The sequence below is a fragment of the Apodemus sylvaticus genome, chromosome 2, assembly GCF_947179515.1.
Source record: "Apodemus sylvaticus chromosome 2, mApoSyl1.1, whole genome shotgun sequence".
Taxonomy (NCBI): domain Eukaryota; kingdom Metazoa; phylum Chordata; class Mammalia; order Rodentia; family Muridae; genus Apodemus; species Apodemus sylvaticus.
In genome coordinates this window covers 97,897,605-97,917,866 of record NC_067473.1, presented here as the reverse complement: position 1 = coordinate 97,917,866, position 20,262 = coordinate 97,897,605, and the positions used below count along the sequence as shown (strand labels likewise).

At 40.0% G+C, this 20,262-nt stretch overlaps 1 pseudogene and 1 gene segment (V, D, J or C); one reads left to right on the top strand and one right to left on the bottom strand.

The window, feature by feature from the left end:
- Positions 1–450: 450 nt before the first annotated feature.
- On the bottom strand, positions 451–1,831 carry LOC127677130 (ornithine decarboxylase-like; annotated as a pseudogene).
- Positions 1,832–2,531: 700 nt separating this feature from the next.
- The window catches only part of LOC127677998 (Ig kappa chain V-V region MOPC 21-like), a 31,458-nt gene continuing 13,727 nt past the window's right edge, over positions 2,532–20,262 (top strand). The window contains 1 exon segment of the V gene segment in view: positions 2,532–2,631. Within this exon segment, the coding sequence occupies positions 2,556–2,631 (76 nt within the window).

Below are 20,262 nucleotides of genomic sequence, written 5' to 3'. Positions count from 1 at the left end.
CACAGACTTGTGCTATCTACCTCTCTGCTTGCTGTTCTGGGTAGACTCACTGCTGTGATACAGCAGCTTGTGCAGAAGTTTGAGCCTTCTTTAAGGGATACTTGCAAGCATTCCAAAAATACCCAAGTCCTTCAGGATACATCATTTTCAAAATGGGACGGAACATAAGCCTTTGTCCCATTTTGCCAATGTACAAGGTACAAATACTTACTCAGCAGCTGAGGGCACATGTTAGTATCATGTCTGAAAAGTGAATAAAAATCCATATAAAATAAATATTCAAACTTCCCACAGGAACACAGTAAGTGTGTTCCCCTGTCTCCTAGCCTTCCATACTGCATTGGTGCCAACCCTACTCTCACAAAGACATTCCAAACCAGCTGTAATTAAGTTAAGTGTCTCCCGAAATGCTTTAATTCAAGCTAAATTTTCAGGTAAGAGTTACAAGAATGCCATCGACAAATTGACACTAGCAGAAGCTCAGGCTGCAGGGTGATGGTCCATCCTGCTCTCCTGGGTATTAGACATATGCAGAGTGCTAACATTTTGCTCCGCTACTTCCAGTAGGAAACCATGGCTCTGGATCTGCTTCATGAGTTGCCACATTGGCTGTGATGTTTGGCCTCTGGAATCGATTGAAAGTAGAAGCAGCAGCAATGGCGTATGCACCCATTTTCTTAAACAACATTCAATCACCCATATGTGTTTCAGGCAGGTTAGAGTGCTGCTCAATGATCTAATCCAGACCATCATGTGTTGGTCCCCAGATGCTGGATGACTAATACATTTCATCTGGCTTGGGTCTCTTCTGCAGCAGGGCTTTTACATTTATATAATCATTAAGAATGCAGTTAAATGATCCATAAATCCATCATTCACATAATAATGAAGATTTGCTCATTTGACTCATGTTCATCACTGGTGTCGGTCTGCTCCTTCCACATGTTTTCTTTGGCAAAGTTGTTGACTGTAAGTGTGAAAGCTGATCGTAATATCTGCCAGGCTCAGCTATGATTCTCCCTGCAGAGTCTGATGGGAAGTACTTGTCCTGAGCTGGGTTGATCACATTGGTGATCTCTTCAAATTTATGCTTTGTATCTTCAGATCCAGGAAAACCACCGACAATCAAGCATGTACATGCTGAAACCAACTTTTGTTCCCATGTCAAGTACACACTGTGCATTTGACACTGCCTGCATGAAGGTCTCAGGGTCAGTACAGCCACTGCCCACAAGGAAGGTGACACCAATGACTTTAATATTTAGCTCTTTTGCCCATTCCAAGAGAAGCCTTCTGGTCTTGAGTGTGGCACCAAACTTATCACTGAGGTGACAAACTGCTTTGAAATCATTAGTGGTAACCTGCAAAACCCACTTTGCCTTTGAATGTGCTCTGGTGACTTTCATCAACTCAATTTCACTGTCAAAAGCCATCATCTGGACTCTGTTACTGGCACAAGTCTTGATTGGAGTCACTTGGTTACAAGGACTTGCATAGATAATCCTCTCTGGAGGGACCCCACTCCCCTGCACCACTATATTTCAGTCTTGACTTGTACAGTCAAGTCCTGTCCCAATAGCAGCATGGGTGCTCCCTATGGCTCTGCTCTTAATACTCTTTACTGTGAGTAAAAAAGGGAGTAATATGGGGAAGAGCTTGAGACACCTCAGATGGTTCTTTAAAATGGCTCTGAGGTTTGCAACATAGAAAACATCCTTAATGTCAGAGGAAGAGACTTCATTGATTTTTATGGTCCAGAATGTCCTTAGCAGTAAATAAAGCCTTCACAGACAACATAGCAGTCAAGCTCTTTTTTAGTAAAGCTGCTCATGGTTCTCGACGTGCCTACAGAAAACCTAAAAATGGAATTAGAGTATGGACTGTTCCTCACAAGGCCAACTTATCTAAAACTTTAAGTGCTGTCTCTTTGCAGCTTTGTAAACACTCACAGCACAGGGGTGCACCTGGCTGGACCCATGGAGATTCTGCTGCTGAACCTACTGGAATGCCCAGATGTCAGACCACTGCAAATACTGACCAGATGTAGAGCTGAGGGGAGTCCTATGGTGGTTGCAGGGACTGACCTACATAATTCTCTTGCCTCCCCAAGTCAGTATTCCTTCTTTTATCCATCCTTTTCTTTTTTTCTCCTCCTCTTCCTCATTTACTTTATTCTTTTCTTTCTTTTTTCCACTTCCCATGTTTATTTTGTTGTACAGGATTTATTATTTCCTCAGGATTGAATCAAATTGTAGTTGTACTATTATTTCTTTAAAGCTCATTTGTTGATTTATAATGGAAATCTGTCATGAGAGCATCTACACAATTGTGGTTTCAGAGCTTTAAATTTGTCCTTGTGCTGCTATGCTGACTTACTTCACAGTGATCACTTCCTGCTTTTGAAAGTACTTTGGCTGTTGATTTGACCCAGATGCTCTCACACAGCTGTGTCCAGGCAATTTACTTTCTTATTGGATGACTTCTTTGAATAGATCCCTAGAGGTAAGCCCAGCTCCCCATGATTTATAAACCAGGCCTTTGCAGTGAGATCTGAAATGCCTCAGAACAGTATGGGGATCAAGATGGAGTTACAGACACAGGTCTTCCTTTTTCTGTTGCTCTGGTCATCTGGTGAGGCATTTAAAAGTATTATATTGTCTTTAAAGTAATTCATTTGTAGAGAAATAGCTATTTTCTATAGGAAGCAACAAGTATGAAGACAATGGCATTAGAAAGGATCCTTTGAATTCTAAGATTTGTATCATGATATCTTTGTGTATATAAGTGTATACTCATTATCTCTTTATGATTGCAGGTGTTGATGGTGACATTGTAATGACCCAGTCTCACAAATCCATATCCACATCAGTAGGAGAAAGCGTCACTATGAACTGCAAGGCCAGTCAGAATGTGTATAGTTATATAAACTGGTACCAACAGAAGTCAGAGCAGTCTCCTAAACTGCTTATCTATCGAGCATCCAACCGGTTCACTGGGGTCGCTGATCGATTCACAGGCAGTGGATCTGAAACAGATTTCACTCTGACCATAAGCAGCGTGCAGGCTGAAGACCTGGCAGTTTACTACTGTCTGCAATATCATAATACTCCTCCCACAGTGCTTCAGCCTCCTACACAAACCTCTTATGAGATTCTAACCAGCTGCCTGTACCACACATCTCCTTCTGCCTGCAGGTGCTATGCCTTACTTTTGTCAAGTTTTGTAATAAATTAATTAACAGATCCTTTGACTTGGAAAGTTCTTAGGGCAGAAATGATGTTAAGACATTTTTTAAAATATTTTCTTAATTTCTCACGCTTAGATTCTGTGTATTGAACATGACAAATTTATTATCCTATATTCTGGAATAAAAAGTTTTAATGTGAGTCTCCATGAGCTAAATTAAAAGACTGGCAGGCATATTCCCATTGGAAGATATGGAAGATAAATTGACTTTTGCTTAACTCAGCTCTGAGACTTCTCCCTCACTTTTGTACTCCTGGCATTTTCTCCAATGTTTTACTTTTGGTTAACTTTATTTATTTGCATATATAAAATTGAGTTTCATAAAGCAAATATATAAAAAGTTTTTCATGTATTTTGACAATCATTTTCCCCCTTGTTTATTCTTTTTCTCCCCACCTTCTCCACCAACTAACATACTTTCTATCCCTTGTCTTCCACATATTTCTATGTGACATATGCATGCTCACCCACATGCACACACACACACACACACACACACACACACACAGAGAGAGAGAGAGAGAGAGAGAGAGAGAGAGAGAGAGAGAGAGAGAGAGGCTTTTATGAACCTATAAAAATGTAGAATTCAAACATCCAAGAAAGCATGATGTTTGACTAGTTTAGCAACATATCCCATGTATGTTCCTATTCCTAAGCCACATCTGGTGCTGCTGTCTTCTCATCTTCTTTTCCAATGTGGGGACTGTGATAACTCATTTTATACTACAGTATACTAATGGTAAATATGATTTTGTATCGTGGGAATCATGATTGTTTTTCTGTCTTAAAATAATCGGTTTTGATATTTGTTGAGGGAAATAGTTTGTATTTCAATAGAAACAATATGTTAACCAATCTCAATCATTTATTAATTAAAAATTAGTTGAAGACATATTGAGTTCTTGTTATTTGTTTTTGAGAGAAAGTATAATGGTCTGTTAAACTAGGAAGTGGATTTTGATCTCACAAAATTTCACCTACCTCTTTCTAAGTGCTGTGATCAATGGAATCGGCTGTCGCACACAGCCTTGCTCACCATTGTGAAACTCAGAGATAGAACATGTTTACAAACAGTTGTTTGAGAACTTCAAATATCTTACATTAATTTGCATGCAAATAGGTTCTTCCTAGCTTTCTTCCAGTGCCCCACTCTATGGTGTAAGCACAGGTGTATCAGCTGGATCTGAGGAAAATGACTGACTTGCATGTTTTTTACTAAGTATGTTGTTTCTTCACTGCGACAAGGCACTGTTAAAAGGAGAGAAACATTAATTTTATCTCACAGTTTCAGTTCATGTCAGTCTTGCTTCACTGCTGTGGCTTAAAGGCAAGGCTGAATATCATGGAGAAAGTGGACAGACAGAGACTGATATTCAGCTCATCATTGAGGAAACCACAGAAGGAGAAGGGGCCAAGGACAACCCATATTGGTTCCTTCCTTCATGCCTTCATTCCTTCCATCCTTCCTTATTTCATTCCTTCCTTCATTCCTCCCTTCAGTTTCTTCAATCCTTCCCCTAATTCAACCATAGGAGCCAGGAGAATGAATGGAAATATAGAGCCAGTCAAGTAGAGGTGTGGGGTAACCTTTAGAAAATTCCAGAGATCTAGTATAAGGGAGACACCCAGGACACTTCATGGGTGTTTTTAGCAGAAATTATCAATAGTGGGGAGATGGACTCTGAAGAGACCACCTAGAGAAGTTAGACAGGGCCCAGTGGAGGTATGGAGACATCAAATCACCTTCAAAAGTTTCCAACTCGAATTTTTCCTGTCTACAGAAATGCAAGAACAGAAATGGAGTAGACTGAAGTCATGACTAACCAATGACCAACCTCACTTGTGATCTATTCCACAGGTAGGCATGAAACCTTGTCACACTTATTGATACTATGTTATGCTTGCAGATAAGAGTGTAGCATTGCTGCCCTCTGGGAGGTTCTACTAGCTACTGACTGAGATAGATTCAGATACTTACAGAAAAGCATTGAACTGACTGAGCTTGAGGAGCCCTACGGAAGAGTTATGGAACGAATTAGAATAAATAAATGGGATGGTGCAGTGGTTTTAATATGCTTGACCACTGGAATGGCATTATTAGGAGGCATGGCCTTGTTGGAAGATGTGTGTCACTGTGAGGTTGGACTTTGTTTGAGACCCTCCTCCTAGCTGCCTGAAAACAGTCTTCTTTGGTTTGCCTTTGGAATAAGATGTAATGCTCTAAGCCAATCTAGTGTTATGCTTCCCACCTTGATGATGATGGACCAGGCATCTAAATCTGTAAACTATTCCCTTTGAAATGCTGTCCTTTATAAGACTTGACTTGACCATAGTGTCTCTTAACAGCAATGGAAACCCAAACTAATATAGATGGCAATGCCATAGGAAGACCAACAGTGTCAACTAACCTAGATCCCTGGGAGTTCACAAATTCTAAAACACCAATCAAAGAGCATACAGAGTCTGGTATAAGGCTCCCAACACATATGTGGCAGAAGACTTCCTTGGCTGGCCTCAGTGAGAGAGGGTACACCTGATCTTGTGGAGACTTTTACTCCAGAAATGTGGAATGCGGGGGAGGGGCACCTTCTCAAAGGTGTAGTAGAGGGAGAATTGGGGAAGAACTCTTCCAGGAAGCCCTGGGAACATCTGATTTGTAAATAAATGAAATAATTAATTAATAAAAATATCTAAACAAAGTCAAACATAGGAGGACTATAATTTAAATGAAACCATAAATCAAATGGACTTAACATAAATTCAAGAATGTCCAGTAAGAATACCCTTTCTTTTCAGTAGCTCCTGGAATTTTCCTCAAATTCTACTATATATTAGGATGTGAAACAGGTCTAAACAATCATAGGAAAGTAAATTAATACACTGAATTCTGTATTACCATGATGTAATAAAGGTGGATATCAATAGCAATAGAATGCATATGAAGCACACATTGTCACAGAAAATAGTCATCATTAGTATGTAATGAAAGTACATTTGCTTTAGGTTTAAATTAGGAAGGAGTGAAAGTAGTTTGCTTTAGGTTTAAATTAGGAAGGGAATTTTACACTTTCTAAAATTGTGTGAAAATAAAATAGAAAACTTCTATTATCAACCAGAACTCCCAGACCCTTTCCAACAGGCTCATCCTTTACCCCATCCAGCTACAACCCTTCTCAGTAAAAGAGACCTATCCCTGGTCTTACATCCATTGTGACAAGTATGGTTGGTTATCCATACCTGTTCAGTATGCAATGTCTATGCTTCTGCCAGGACCATTCTTGCCTACCATTCCCATCTAACATTCAACATCTGTTCTGAGCCACATCTAACCTGCCATTCAAGACTTGGACAGGGAACACCATTGCATGCCTATGAATCCTATATTTACCTGACTTATTTCCTCCCATGCCATCTCAAGCCTTTAGATTCAACCACACCACACTCTCTTCTGCCTCAATGTGCTTTGTGCATGTTAACTTAGAACTAACAAATATCTACACATTCAGATCTTATTGCAAGATTACCATCACTTTTAAAGATCGAACAGGCATCTTCTCCAAAACCTACAAATTCTGTAGGGTGGTTTGTCAATGAGAATTACTTAGATGTATCCCAGGAAAGAGAATTTAAAAGAAAACCATCAACTTCATCAGTGAATTCAAGAAGTTTAAAAAAGGCACCAAGAAACATCTCTATAAATTTATGGAGAAAGATAAAGGAGAATAAACACTCATGTGATGCTCAAGAAAATTCAGATGTATGGCGGAATTAGTGGATAAAGACAATTTAAATTTAGGATTAGAGGAAGATATTCAATAAGATTATAGAAACACTTGAGAAGACTATCTTAGAATTACAAATAATATTGAAAAATCTAGTATCTTAACTATAAACAAAAGAAAGCCTTGCAAGTATAATGAATCAACACATATCATACCAACTTTTCTACCTGGTATGTCCACTGGCCACACTGGGCTGATTCTCAGGTAGCTGATTTGCATTGTTATTACATCTCCTGTGTTATCCCTGGCATTGTTATCAATTTTCTGGTAGAAGCCCCTCTTCTTACTTCAGCCTAGAGAATCCAACTCTCTAGGTACCATCTCAGAGTCAGGGATTTCCTATGGAACTTTTGGAAACAGCGTACACTTATATGGAGTGGATATCTTTTTTATATATGAACTTACCAATTATTTCTATTCTCTGGCCTTTTTTTTTAAATTCCATTAACTATTTTTTTTTTTATTTAAAACCAAATTTTATCCTCTTTCCTGATTTCCCCTCCAAAAACTCCATCCCATTTCCCTTCCCCCTGCTTCGATGAGGGTTTTCTTTCCACCTACCCACCTACCCACTAACCCACCCATCTACCCACAACTGCCTCAATGCCTTTGCATTCCCCTACACTGGGGCATCAAGCCTTTATAGGACCAAGTCCTCCCCTCCCATTGATGCCTGTCGAGGCCATCCTTTTCTACATATATGGCTGGAGCCATGGGTCACTCCATGTGTAATCTTTAGTTGGTAGTTTGGTCCATGGGATCTCTATTATTGTTCCTCCTATGGGGCTACAAACACCTTCAGCTCCTTCAGTCCTTTCTCTATCTCCGCTATTGGTGACACTGTGCTTGGTACAATGGTTGGCTGAGAGCATCCAACTCTGTGTTTGTCAGGCTGTGTCAGAACATCCCAGGAGATAGCTATATTAGGCTCTTGCCAGCATGCTCTTCTTGGCATCTACAATAATGCCTGGGTTTGGCAACTGTATATGGAATGGATCCCCAGGTGGGCAGTCTGGATAGTCTTTCCTTCAGTGTCTGGTCCATGCTTTGTCTCTGTATCTCCTCCATGGATTTTTTCTCCCTTGTAAGAAGGATGGAAATATCCACTCTTTGCTCTTCCTTCTTGAGATTCATGTGGTGTGTGAATTTATTTTGGATATTCAGAGCTTTCCATGTGTGTTCTTTTGTGAATGGGTTACCCCACTCAGTATGGTATTTTCTAGTTTCATCCATTTGCCTAAGAATTTCATGAAGTCATTGTTTTAATAGTTGATTAGTACTCCATTGTGTAAATGTACCACATTTTCTGTATCCATTACTCTGCTGAAGGACATCTGGGTTCTTTCCAGTTTGTTGCTGTTACAAATAAGGATACTATGAACATAGTGGAGCATGTGTCCTTGTTATATGTTAGAATATCTTTTGAAGTTTTATCTGTTTTCTGGCTGTGGAGACTATGATATTAGATACTCCGCACCTTGAATATGATGATGTGGGACAACTCTTCTGTTTTCAGAGTATCTTGTTGGCTCAACATTTGATTTTGGACAACTGTAAAGGAGTGACTGCTTATCTCCAATGACTTTTGGTCCCTGTTTATGTCTCTCATGATCTCAGGTCCTGAGGACATTTATAGATTTTTCTTGAATGTTACTGAATGTTGTAAATTTTCTTTTTAACAAAGAAGAAGCCATATCCGTTCAGTATTGTATAAAATCCAATAACTTTTCTTTTTGCTAAGGATCACATTATGAAATGTACTGTGTCTTGAAAACTTGATATTGTTGATACTTCAGTGTATTCATACAATTCTCTTATTCTTTACAGCAGAACATCTAGAGAGCACCTCTTTTTTATTACCATATTTAAAATTTGTTTATTTTGTGTTTTTATGAGATTTGGAGAGAGAGAGACAGACAGAGAGACAGATAGAGAGGGGGGGGGGTTAAAGAATATAAAGTTGGGAAAGACCATGCATATCTTTCTGGGTCTGAGTCACAACACTCAGGAAAATATTCTCTATTTATATACATTTGCCAGAAATTTCTTCATATTTTTTGTTTTTAATAGCTGAACAGTATTCTAATTTGTAGAAGTACCTCATTATTTTTATCCATTCTTCTGCTGTGAGACATCTGGGTTATTTCCAGTTTCTGGCTAGTAAAGCTGCTATGAGCATAGTTGAGTATGTGTCCTTATGTTATTGTGGAGCATCTTTTGGGTTTATGCTCAGGAGTTGTATAGCTGGGTCCTGGGGTAGAGCTATTCCCTATTTTCTAAGAAACTACCAAATTGATTGGCAATGTGGTTTTATGAGTTTGCATTCCCTCCAACAAAGGAGGAGTGTTCCCCCTTCTCCATAACCTTGCTTACATGTGCTGTTTGTTGTTACTTAAGTTTTTGATCTTAACCTTTGTAAAAGGTGTAAGTTAAAATCTCAGTGTCAAATTGCTTTTCATTTTCCTGGTAGCTAAAGATGATCAACATTTCTCTAAGTGATTCTCTGCCATTTGTAATTATGTCTGTTGCGAATTCTCTGTTTAGATCTCTATTCCAATTCCAATTGCGTTATTTGTTTTGTTGATGTCTATTTTCTTGTTAATGTCCCAGTGTGGGTTGGTGTAAGTGAGGAACTGTTTGGAAAGAAAGGATGGGACTCTGATAAGGATGTGATTTGTGTGAAAATGAATTATGAAAAATAATATATAATGGATGTGTTGGGGGTGGATAGAAACTGGTAGGAGTTCTGGGGGAAAGAAAATATGATTCAAATATATAATATAAAATGTTTATAAATATATAAGTTGAATATTGAATGGCACAGTCATATGATATCTTATGATGTCCTTGAACTGCCCCGTGAATTGTTTTGCTGACCCCAACTGCCACTGAGACTAGAGCATATTTTTCTTTGAGGATAACTTTTATTGAGCTGCTTTGTATCTTGTATCATTAGGCAAAGTCACAGGATTTTCTAAGCATCTTCAATGCCACTTGTATGTGAACTGAAAAGGAGCCTCTGGTCCAGTTTCCAGGGATATGGATCATCTGCTCTCCTGCTATGGGTGCTGCTTTTCTGGGAGTAAGTCTTGCTGCTCAGAAGGAAGGGTGTCCTGGGACTTGGATACCAGGGAATATACATATCTGAGGGAAGAAGGTATTCAAATGGAAGAGTATCATGAAACTTGTGAACTCAGGAACCTTTCAGCTCTAGGAATGGAAGGGCATCCTGAGACATGGGAGTTCAAAAACAAAATAGCTCTGAGAGGAAGCCTCTTCAACGGAGGTATTACAGCTCCCAGGGGTGGGTTTTTCCAGCTGAGTTGAAGAGCTCAGGAGCCCCAGCGATGCTCCTTCTTTATTTTTCTCTTCATTGCCTAATTTCTTGATATTTTCTAAAGAGTTGCATAAGCAGAAAATCTCATTCAAAAAAGTTATTGGAGGGTTCATGGTGGGAAGGGATGAGTCCAGTGGTGGCTGCCCTCTGCTTCTGGGAGTGGGCAGCAGAGAATTGCATAAATGGCAGCGTTTCTACAGGAAGTGCTCTAAGGGGCCAGAGCTTTTCATGGCAGAGATTTCCAGATTGAGCATTTGTGGGATTATAATTAATGAGCTTGTGGACATCAAGGATTGGAAGCTTTTCTTGTCCAGATTTGGTGGATTTTCCTAATCAGAGATTGGCAGCTCTTTTTCACATCCCCTTTTTTCTGCATTTGACTCATGGATTAGGCTGATGCTGTTTACTAATGAAGTGACATCTCTGTGGGGCTGCTGGCAGGGAGAAGGCTGGAGAGAAAGAATTGCCACTGTGGTGTGTTACCCAGGCTGTAGATTGAGGAAGAAAAGAGGTCTTGCCATTGTGGACAGCTCCCCATGACAGCAGTAAGCTGAGGTAGGAAAGGAGTACAACTATAAACAGCTCTTGAGGGGTAGCTCTTGTTGAGGCAGATAGGAACAGGATGCAGGCTAAGATGTCTTGGTGCTGCCATTTTTACAGTTCTGGAGGGAGGAATCCCACTACTGGGTGCTGAAGGAGGGACTGAACCAAAAAATATTATAGTAGTATAAAATGTAGAAAGCAACAGCCACACAAATGTTTTTTTTCTCTGAACTCTACTCCTGTACTACAGCAATGAAAGTTACCCTTGCAAATGGATATGAACAGATATAGACACATCACATACCAAAACACAAAATTTAGACAAAAAAGTATTCTAAAAATAATATAATCAGTACCTAATTTCTAGGTATTAATTATATTACTTTTCTTCATCAAATGCTTATTATTATTCTTAGAAAACATTATCATTGGGTATGGATAATTTTGAGGGAGCAAGTTTTTCTTGAAATATCTTACATTCTTTACAAAGTACATTTATATTGCTCACCCATCACACCTCGAAAATATTAGGGAATATGTATTCAATAGAATAGGCTTTCAGGCTCCTCTATGGTTCACATGATACTCTAGTAAATTTCCTGCTGATACCAACTCCCTGTGGGTGAAACAGGAGCAGCTGCCCTTTGAGCAGCAGCACACACTCTGCTGAGCTGATTTGCATATGGAGTCATTATCCAACAGCCCAGGCTCCTTTAAGGGCAGCTTCCAGGAGCCTAAGAAGCATCCTTTCTTCCAGCTCTCAGAGATGGAGACAGACACCAAGGTCCTGCTATGGGTTATGCTGCTCTGGGTTCCAGGTGGGGATTCAGAGAACTGTTGGGCACAACCTTTGTGGCCATCATGACTTTCCATACCCCTGTGCTCTTGATCATTATAAATAGGGCATTAGTAATTTGTTTTCAGTTTGTGATTCCCCTTGATTTTCTACTTTCTCCAAATGATATCCACTATTATAGTTAGAAGTTAAAAATCTAAAGGTCCTTTCTTGGGAAGGTTTTTGTACACATATATCAATGGTCTGTGTGTTTCTTATTCCAAGTTCTGTTATGGCATTGTATTCACCCCGTCTCTAACCTTGACTTTCCTATTACCTAGTATTCACTGTTTTCTGATGCTATTATTGAGACTAGGTTGTGGTCTCATGAAGGGGTCAATCATGACTGCCCTCCAAAAGGCCAAACAAAAAGCTGAACGAGTCAGATGCAATAATCGTGTGGTTGAATTAGGGAAAAGCTAGAAGAAGCTGAGGAGCAGGGCGGCCCTGTAGTAGGGCCACCAGTCTTTACTAACTCAGACCCCTGAGATCTCTCAGACACTGAGCCACAAACCAGGCAGTATACACCAGCTAATATGATGCCTCCAGCATATATACAACAGAGGACTGCTGGGTTTGAACTTAGTCAGAAAAGATGCTGGTAACCCTCAAGAGACTGGAGGCCCCAGGGAGCGGGGAGGTTTTGTGGAGTGGGGTTTGTGGATTGGAGACATCCTCTTGGAGACTGTGAGGAGAGGTATGGGGATGGGTGACAGTAAGAGGGTTTGTCTGGAACAGACAGACACTCTTGGAAGGTGATAAAATCTGGACTGTAAAAATGATTAATTAAATTAAAAGTTTTGAATTTAAAAAGGATAATAAATAGAAATTGCATAATTTTAAAAATGATATACAAATACATTCATTGTTGGGTGTGTATGCACACATCTCTGTGTGTGTGTATGTTTGTGTGTGTGTGTGTGTGTGTGTGTATGTGTGTGTGTGTGTGTATGTATGTATGTAGGTCAAAAAAAGATAATGTGCAGAAGTTAGTTCTTTCTTTTCACTATGTGGTATCTGGGTATCAAACTCTGGTCATCAGTTTTTCTGTAACTTTTACCTTACCTTGTAAAGGTTGAGTAAAATTGCCAGCCTGAGGTACTAGTTTTTGACTGACAAGTTTATTTTATTTTAAATTGTGTGTATGTAGCTGTGGAGGGGTGTAGGTATATGTAAAAGTGGGTTCTCAAAGCAGTCAGAGGAGGGCATCAAATTTTACAGAGCTGGAGTTACAGGAATTTTTTTTATTTATTTGAAATGGGTGCTGGGAACCAAACCAGAGTCCTCTATAACAGCATGAAGCAGGGGTTTTCTTTCTAGGATCCTTTTTAGGGTTGAATTAGTGGAAAGGTATTTTTTAAATTTGGTTTTATTATGGAATATCTTGGTTTCTCTATGTATGGTGGATGAAAGTTTTGCTGGGTATAGTAGCTTGAGCTGTCATATATGTTCTCTTATGGTCTGGATAAAATCTCTTCAGGATCTTCTGGCTTTTAGATTCTATTTTGAGTAGTCTGGTGTAATTCTTACAGGTGTTCCTTTATGTGACTTTGCCTTTTAAAGCTTTGCCTTAAAGCTTTTAAAATTCTTTTTTTGTTCTGTGCATTTAGTGTTAGATTATTATGTGACAGGATTTTCTTTTTTAAATAGGCATATTCTTTATTTACATTTCAAATGTAATCTTTACTAATTCTCCCCTCCCCTGAAAACCCTATAAGACACCTCCCCTTGCCCATCAACCCACTATTGCTTCCATGTCTTGGTATTCCTCTACACTACAGTATCAAGTCTTCCAGGACCACAGTCCTCTCCTTCATTTGGTGTCCAACAAAAACATCCTCTGCTGCCTATGTGTAGAGGACATGGGTAACTCCAAGTGTAGTATTTGGTTGATGGTTTTGTCCCTAGGAGCTCTGGGAGTATTTGGTGACTCATATTGTTGTTCCTCCTACGGCCCTGCAAACTGCTTCAGTTCCTTTGGTACTCTCTCTATCTGGTCCATTGTGGACCCTGTGCTTAGTTCAATGACTGGCTGATAGCTCCCCCCTCTGTATTTGTCATGCACTAGCAGAGCCTTCCAAGTGACAGCTATATCTCTCTCCTGTCAGCAAGCACTTGTGGGTGTCCACATAGTTTCTGGGTTTTGTAATTGTATATGGGATGGATTCCTAGGTGGGGTAGTATCTGGATGGTCTTTCCTTCAGACTGTGCTCTATATTTTGTCGCTCTATCTCCTTCTGTGAATATTTTTTTTCATCCTTCTAGGAAGGACTAAATTATTCGTGCTTTGTTCTTCCTCCTCCTTTGGCAATATTTGATATGTGAATTGTGTCTTGGGTATTCCAAGCTTCTAAGCAAACATCCACAAAAGAATATATCTTCTTCTCAGCATCTCATGGTACCTTCTCCAAAAGGATTTTCTTCTTTACTTGGTGTTCTGTAGGCTTGTACAAATGCATTATGATACTTCTCTTTAGGTTACAGACTGTGTCTTCTATGATTTTTGCTAAAGATGTTTTCTGGCTCTTTAATATGTGAGTCTTTACTCTATCCTATTACTTTTATTCTTAGGTTGTATCATTTCATTGAGTCCTAAGTTTTCTGGCTGTTTTGGGTTAGGAGCTTTTTAGGATTTGTATTTTCTTTGGCTGTTGTGAAAATACCTTCTATGGAATTGTCTATCCCTGGGTTTCTCTCTTCTATCTCTTGTATTTGTTTGTGAAAGCAAATCTTCCTGACTTTTGCAGAAAAATGGATTGAACTAGAAAATATCATTACAAGTTAGGTAATTCACACCCAAAATGACATGCATGGTATGTACTCATTAGTAAGTGAAAAGAGTCAAAAAACACAGAATACCCAAGATACAGTGCACAGAACTCAAAAAGTTCAGCAAGCTGAAGGGCTCAAGTGAGGATGCCTCAAACCCACTTGGGAGGGAGAAGAAAACAGTTACAATGGGGGAGGGAGGGACTTGGGTGGGAAAGGACCAGGGGGAAGAGGAAAAATGATCTATTACTGGGTGGCATAAAAGAACTGATGTCCTGAGTGCCAGCAGAAAGAATGTAAACGGGCAACCTCAGGACATAGGAGGTGAGGGGACCTTGCAAAATGTACCAGAGACCTGAGAGGTGAAAGACTCAGGGCTCAAATGGCGGGACCTTAGATGAAATGCCCTCGAATGGGGAGAGGAAACATATAGAGACCACCTCCAGCAGAAAGAAAGGGTATCAGGAGAGGGATATAATTGTTCCTGTCTGAACAAACTGCAGCAATGGTAATGGAGAGGAACCTGAGGAAAAAGAGGTCCAATGGCAGGCACAAAGTGAGATCTAGCTCATGGGGAGGCCCCAAGCCATGTCACTATTACTGAGGCTATGGGTACTCACAAAAAATGACCTATCATAACTGCCCTCCAAAAAACCAACACCAATCTGAGTCAGATGCAGATATTTGCACCAAACCAATGGACAGATGCTTCTGACACCTATGTTTTATTAGGGAAAATCTGGAAGAAGCTGAGGAGGAAGCTGACCCTGTAGGAAGTCCAGCAGTCTCAACTAACCTGGACCCCCAATATCTCTCAGATACTGAGCCACAAACCAGGCAGCATACACCAGCTGACATGAGACCCCCAACTCATAAACAGCAGAGGACTGCCAGGTCTGGGTTCAGTCAGAGAAGATGCACCTTATACTCAAGAGACTAGAGGCTCCAGGGAGTTTAGTGATCTGCTGGGAGTGAGGAAGAGGTATGGGATGAGGAACATGGAAGAGCATGAACAGGGAGGGGAATAAAACCTAGAGTGTAATTACAACAAAGATTAAATAAAATTAAATAAGTAAAGAAAACAATAGAATAATCTAAGAATACAAATAAACAAACCAAAAACCAAACATCTTTCAAACACTATCTGTTAATCTGACCTCTTTCATATGTTTTCTATCTCTCTGGTTCCTGTTCTTACTATTTAGATTTACTTATTTTTATATGTGACTATACTGTAGCTGTCTTCAGATGCACCAGAAGAGGCAATCATATCTCCTCATGGATGATTGTGAGCCACCATATGGGTGCTGGTATTTGAACTTCATGAGAAGTCAGTGGTCTTAACCACTGAGCCATCACTCCAGCCCCGCTTTTTTTGTTTTCATCTCCATATTTAGGTCTTCAACCATTTTCATTCTTCCTTCCTTCCTTCTTCCTTCCTTCCTTCCTTCCTTCCTTCCTTCCTTCCTTCCTTCCTTCCTTCCTTCCTCTCTCTCTCTCTCTCTCTCTCTCTCTCTCTTTCTTTCTTTCTTTCTTTCTTTCTTTCTTTCTTTCTTTCTTTCTTTCTTTCTTTCTTTCTTTCTTTCTTTCACAATCCAGCAATTCTTGCTCTCTTCTTGTGGTCTTCCTTGCACACGTTCTCTCTTCTTTCTCCTCTCCTCCTTCAGATAGGGTGCTCCCTTCCCCAAAACACCTCCCTCTTCCCTGAAGCCTCAAGTTTCTAGAGTATTAGGAGTTCACTGAAGCCAGACTAGGTAGTCCTCTGCTACAAATGTGCCAGTGCCCTCAGACAAGTCCCCGTGTGTTACCTGGTTGGTGGCTCAGTCTCTGGGAGCCCCCTGGAGTCCATGTAGTTGAGATTGTTGGTCTTCCTATGGGGTACCTTACCGATTCAGTTTCTTCAGTCCGTTCCCTAATTCAACCATAGGTGCCTCTGACTTCAGTCCAATGGTTGGATGAAAGTATTTGTATCCGTTTCAGTCAGCTGCTTGTATGGCCTTTCAGAGGACTGTCAAGCTATGCTCCTATCTTCAAGCACATCATAGTATCTGTTACAGAAGGTGTGGTTCATTTACACAGCACAACATTGTTAATATATTAGAAATTAGGGCTATATGAAATTTGCAGGGAAGTGGATGGAACAGGAAAACATCAACCTGAGTAAGTAACCCAGACCAAAAAGGACATGAGTGGTATGTACTCACTGATAACTGGATATTAGTAAAAAAAAAATACAGAATGTCCATGACACAACTCACATCCTATAAGAAGTTAAATAAGAAGGAATGCTGAGGTAAGAATGCTTAAATATCACGTAGAAGGGGAACAAAATATTTGAGCAATGCAGACAGAGGGATAGATCTGGGTGAGAGAGGGAATGGGGAGGGGAAAGATGAGAAGAATCAGGTACTGCAGAGAGAGACAGGCAAGAAGAAAAGAGAGCCAGGAGAATATACAGCTGCTGGAGGTGAGATGTGGGGTAACCTTTGGAAAGTCACAGAGATCTAGCATAAGGCAAAATTCCAGGACTCTCTGTGCATATTCTTAGCCAGAATTTCCAATGATGAGTAGATGGAACCCAAATAGATCACCTAGAGAAGTTAGACAGGGCCCAGTTAAGGGATGAACACATTAAAACACTTTCAAAACTTTTGACGTAGAATTGTTCTTATCGGTCCTCAGATCTCTCTGCTTCTGGATCCAGATCAGCCTGGGCAGCAACGCCACATCTCCAGGTCCTGAAAGAGGCAAGAGGGGCTTCTGGGAGGCCAGTTCGGAGAAGTCAGTGTGCTCTGGTGAACCCAGTGGGCCCTGGCAGCCTGTGCCATAGCACTCAGTCTCCAGGAAGTGCTGGAGACCTGGTGTGCACCGAGAGGCAGTCTGGGATCGCAAAGCTTGCTCCGGTGGAATAGAGCTTAGGTTCTCTGGTGGGAGCCCTCAGATCTCTCCGCTTCCAGATCCAGATCAGCCTGGGCCACAATGCCACATCGCCAGGTCCTGCAAGAGGCAAGAGGCAGGTCCCAGAGGCCAGCTGGGAGAAGTCAGTGTGCTCTAGTGAATCCAGAGGGCCCCAGCAGGAGCCTTCTGGTGTCTGCTTCTGGATCTGATCAGCCTGGGCAACAGCACCCTGTCTCTAGACAGTACAGGAGGTATGCTGTGCACCAGAGGCCACCAGGGAAGAGGCAGCTTGCACTGGTGAGTCCACCATTGACAAGACCAACTAGCACCAGTGAGAACTAGATGGCAAAACGCAAACGCAGGAACGTCACTAACAGAAATCAAGGCAATATGGCAACATCTGAACCCAATTCTCCTTTAACAGCATGTTCTGGATACCCCATCACACCAGTAAAACAAGACTTGGATTTAAAATCACTGGTCATGATGCTGGTACAGGAACACATGAAGGACATACTTAAAGAAATTCAAGAGAAAATGGATTAAAAGTTAGAAGCCCTTGCAAGGGAAACACAAAAATCATTGAAAGAAATTCAGGAGAATACAAAAGCCAATAAGGAGGAAACGCAAAAAAACACTTAAAGAAATACAGGAGGACTTTGGTCAAAAGGTCGAGGTCATGAGAGAGGAAACACAAAAATCTCTTAAAGTATTACAGTAAAGCACAAACAAGCAATTGAAGGAGCTAAACAAAACCATCCAGGATCTAAAATCAGAAGTAGAAACAACTAAGAAAACTCAAAAGTAGACAACTTTGGAGATAGAAAGCCTTGGAAAGAAATCAGGGAACATAATGCAAATATCAACAACAGAATACAAGAGATAGAAAAAAGAATCTCAGATGCTGAAGATACCATAGAAACCATGGACTCAACTGTTAAAGAAAATGCAAAATGCAAAAAGCTTGTAACCCAAAATATCCAGGAAATCCAGGACCCAATGAGAAGACCAAACCTAAGGATTATAGGCATAGATGAGAGTGAAGATTTACAATTTAAAGGGCCAGCAAATATCTTCAATAAAATTATGGAAGAAAACTTCCCTAACATAAAGAGAGAGATGCCCATGAATATACAAGAAGCCTACAGAACTCCAAACAGACTGGACCAGAACAGAAATACTTCCTGTCACATAATAATCAAAATACCAAATGTACTAAACCAAGAAAGAATATTAAAGGCAGTAAGAGGAAAAGGCCAAGTAACATATAAAGGAAGACCTATCAGAATCACAGCAGACTTTTCACCTGAAACTATAAGGCTGGAAGATCCTGGGCAGATCTCATGCAGACTCTAAGAGAACACAAATGCCAGCCAAGACTACTATATCCAGCAAAACTCTAAATCACCAAAGATGGAGAAACTAAGATATTCCATGACAAAACCAAGTTTACCCAATATCTATCCACAAACCCAGCCCTACAAAGGATAGTAGGAGGAAAACACCAATACCAGGAGGGAAACTTCACCCTGGAAAAAGCAAGATAGTAACCTTTCATCAAACCCAAAAGAATTTAACCAATCAAATTTAAAAAATAACGTCAAAAATGACAGGAAGTAACAATGACTATTCCTTAATATCTCTTAACATCACTGGATTCAATGACCCAATAAAAAGACATAGACTAATGGACTGGATACATAAACAGGACCCTACATTTTGCTGTTTACAGGAAACATACCTCAGGGTCAAAGACAAACACTGCCTTAGAGTAAAAGGCTGGAAGACAATTTTACAAGAAAATGGTCTCAGGAAACAAGCTGGAGTAGCCATTTTAATATCAGATAAAATTGACTTTCAACCCAAAGACATCAAAAGAGACTCTGAGGGAAACTTCTTGCTGGTCAAAGGAAAAATGCAAAAGAAGAATTCTCAATCCTGAACTTCTATGCTCCAAATGCAAGGGCACCCTCTTTCGTAAAAGAAACTTTATTAAAGTTCAAAGCACACATTGCACCTAACACAATAATTGTGGGTGACTTCAACACTGCACTTTCCTCAATGGACCGATCAGGAAAACAGAAATTAAACAGGAACACAATGAAACTAATTGAAGCTTTGGACCAATTAGATTTAATATATATATATATATATATATATATATATAATATTCTATCCTAAAGCAAAAGAAAATACCTTTTTCTCATCACCTCATGGTACCTACTCCAAAATCGACCATATAATTGGTCACAAGACAGACCCCAACAAATATAAGAAGATCTAACTAATCCCATTCCCCTTATCATATCATCATGTAGTAAAAGTGGTCTTCAATAGCAACAAAAACAACAGAAAACCCACATACACGTGGAAACTGAACAATATTCTACTCAATGATACCTTGGTCAAGAAGAAATAAAGAAAGAAATTAAAGACTATTTAGAACTTAATAAAAATGAAGACACAACATACCCAAACCTATGGGACACAATGAAAGCAGTGCTAAGAGGAAAACGTATAGCCCTGAGTGCCTCCAAAAGAAAATGGAGAGAGCATACATTACCAGCTTAATGACACACCTGAAAGCCCTGGAACAAAATGAAGCTATTTCACCCAGGAGGAGTAGAAGGCTGGAAATCATTAAACTCAGGGCTGAAATCAATCAAGTAGAAACAAAGAGAACCATACAAAGAAACAACAAAAACAGGAGCTGGTTGTTTGAGAAAATCAACAAGATAGATAAACCCTTAGCCAGACTGACCAAAGGGCACAGAGAAAGTACCCAAATTAACAAACTTAGAAATGAAAAGGGAGATATAACAACGGAAACTGAGGAAATCCAAAAAATCATC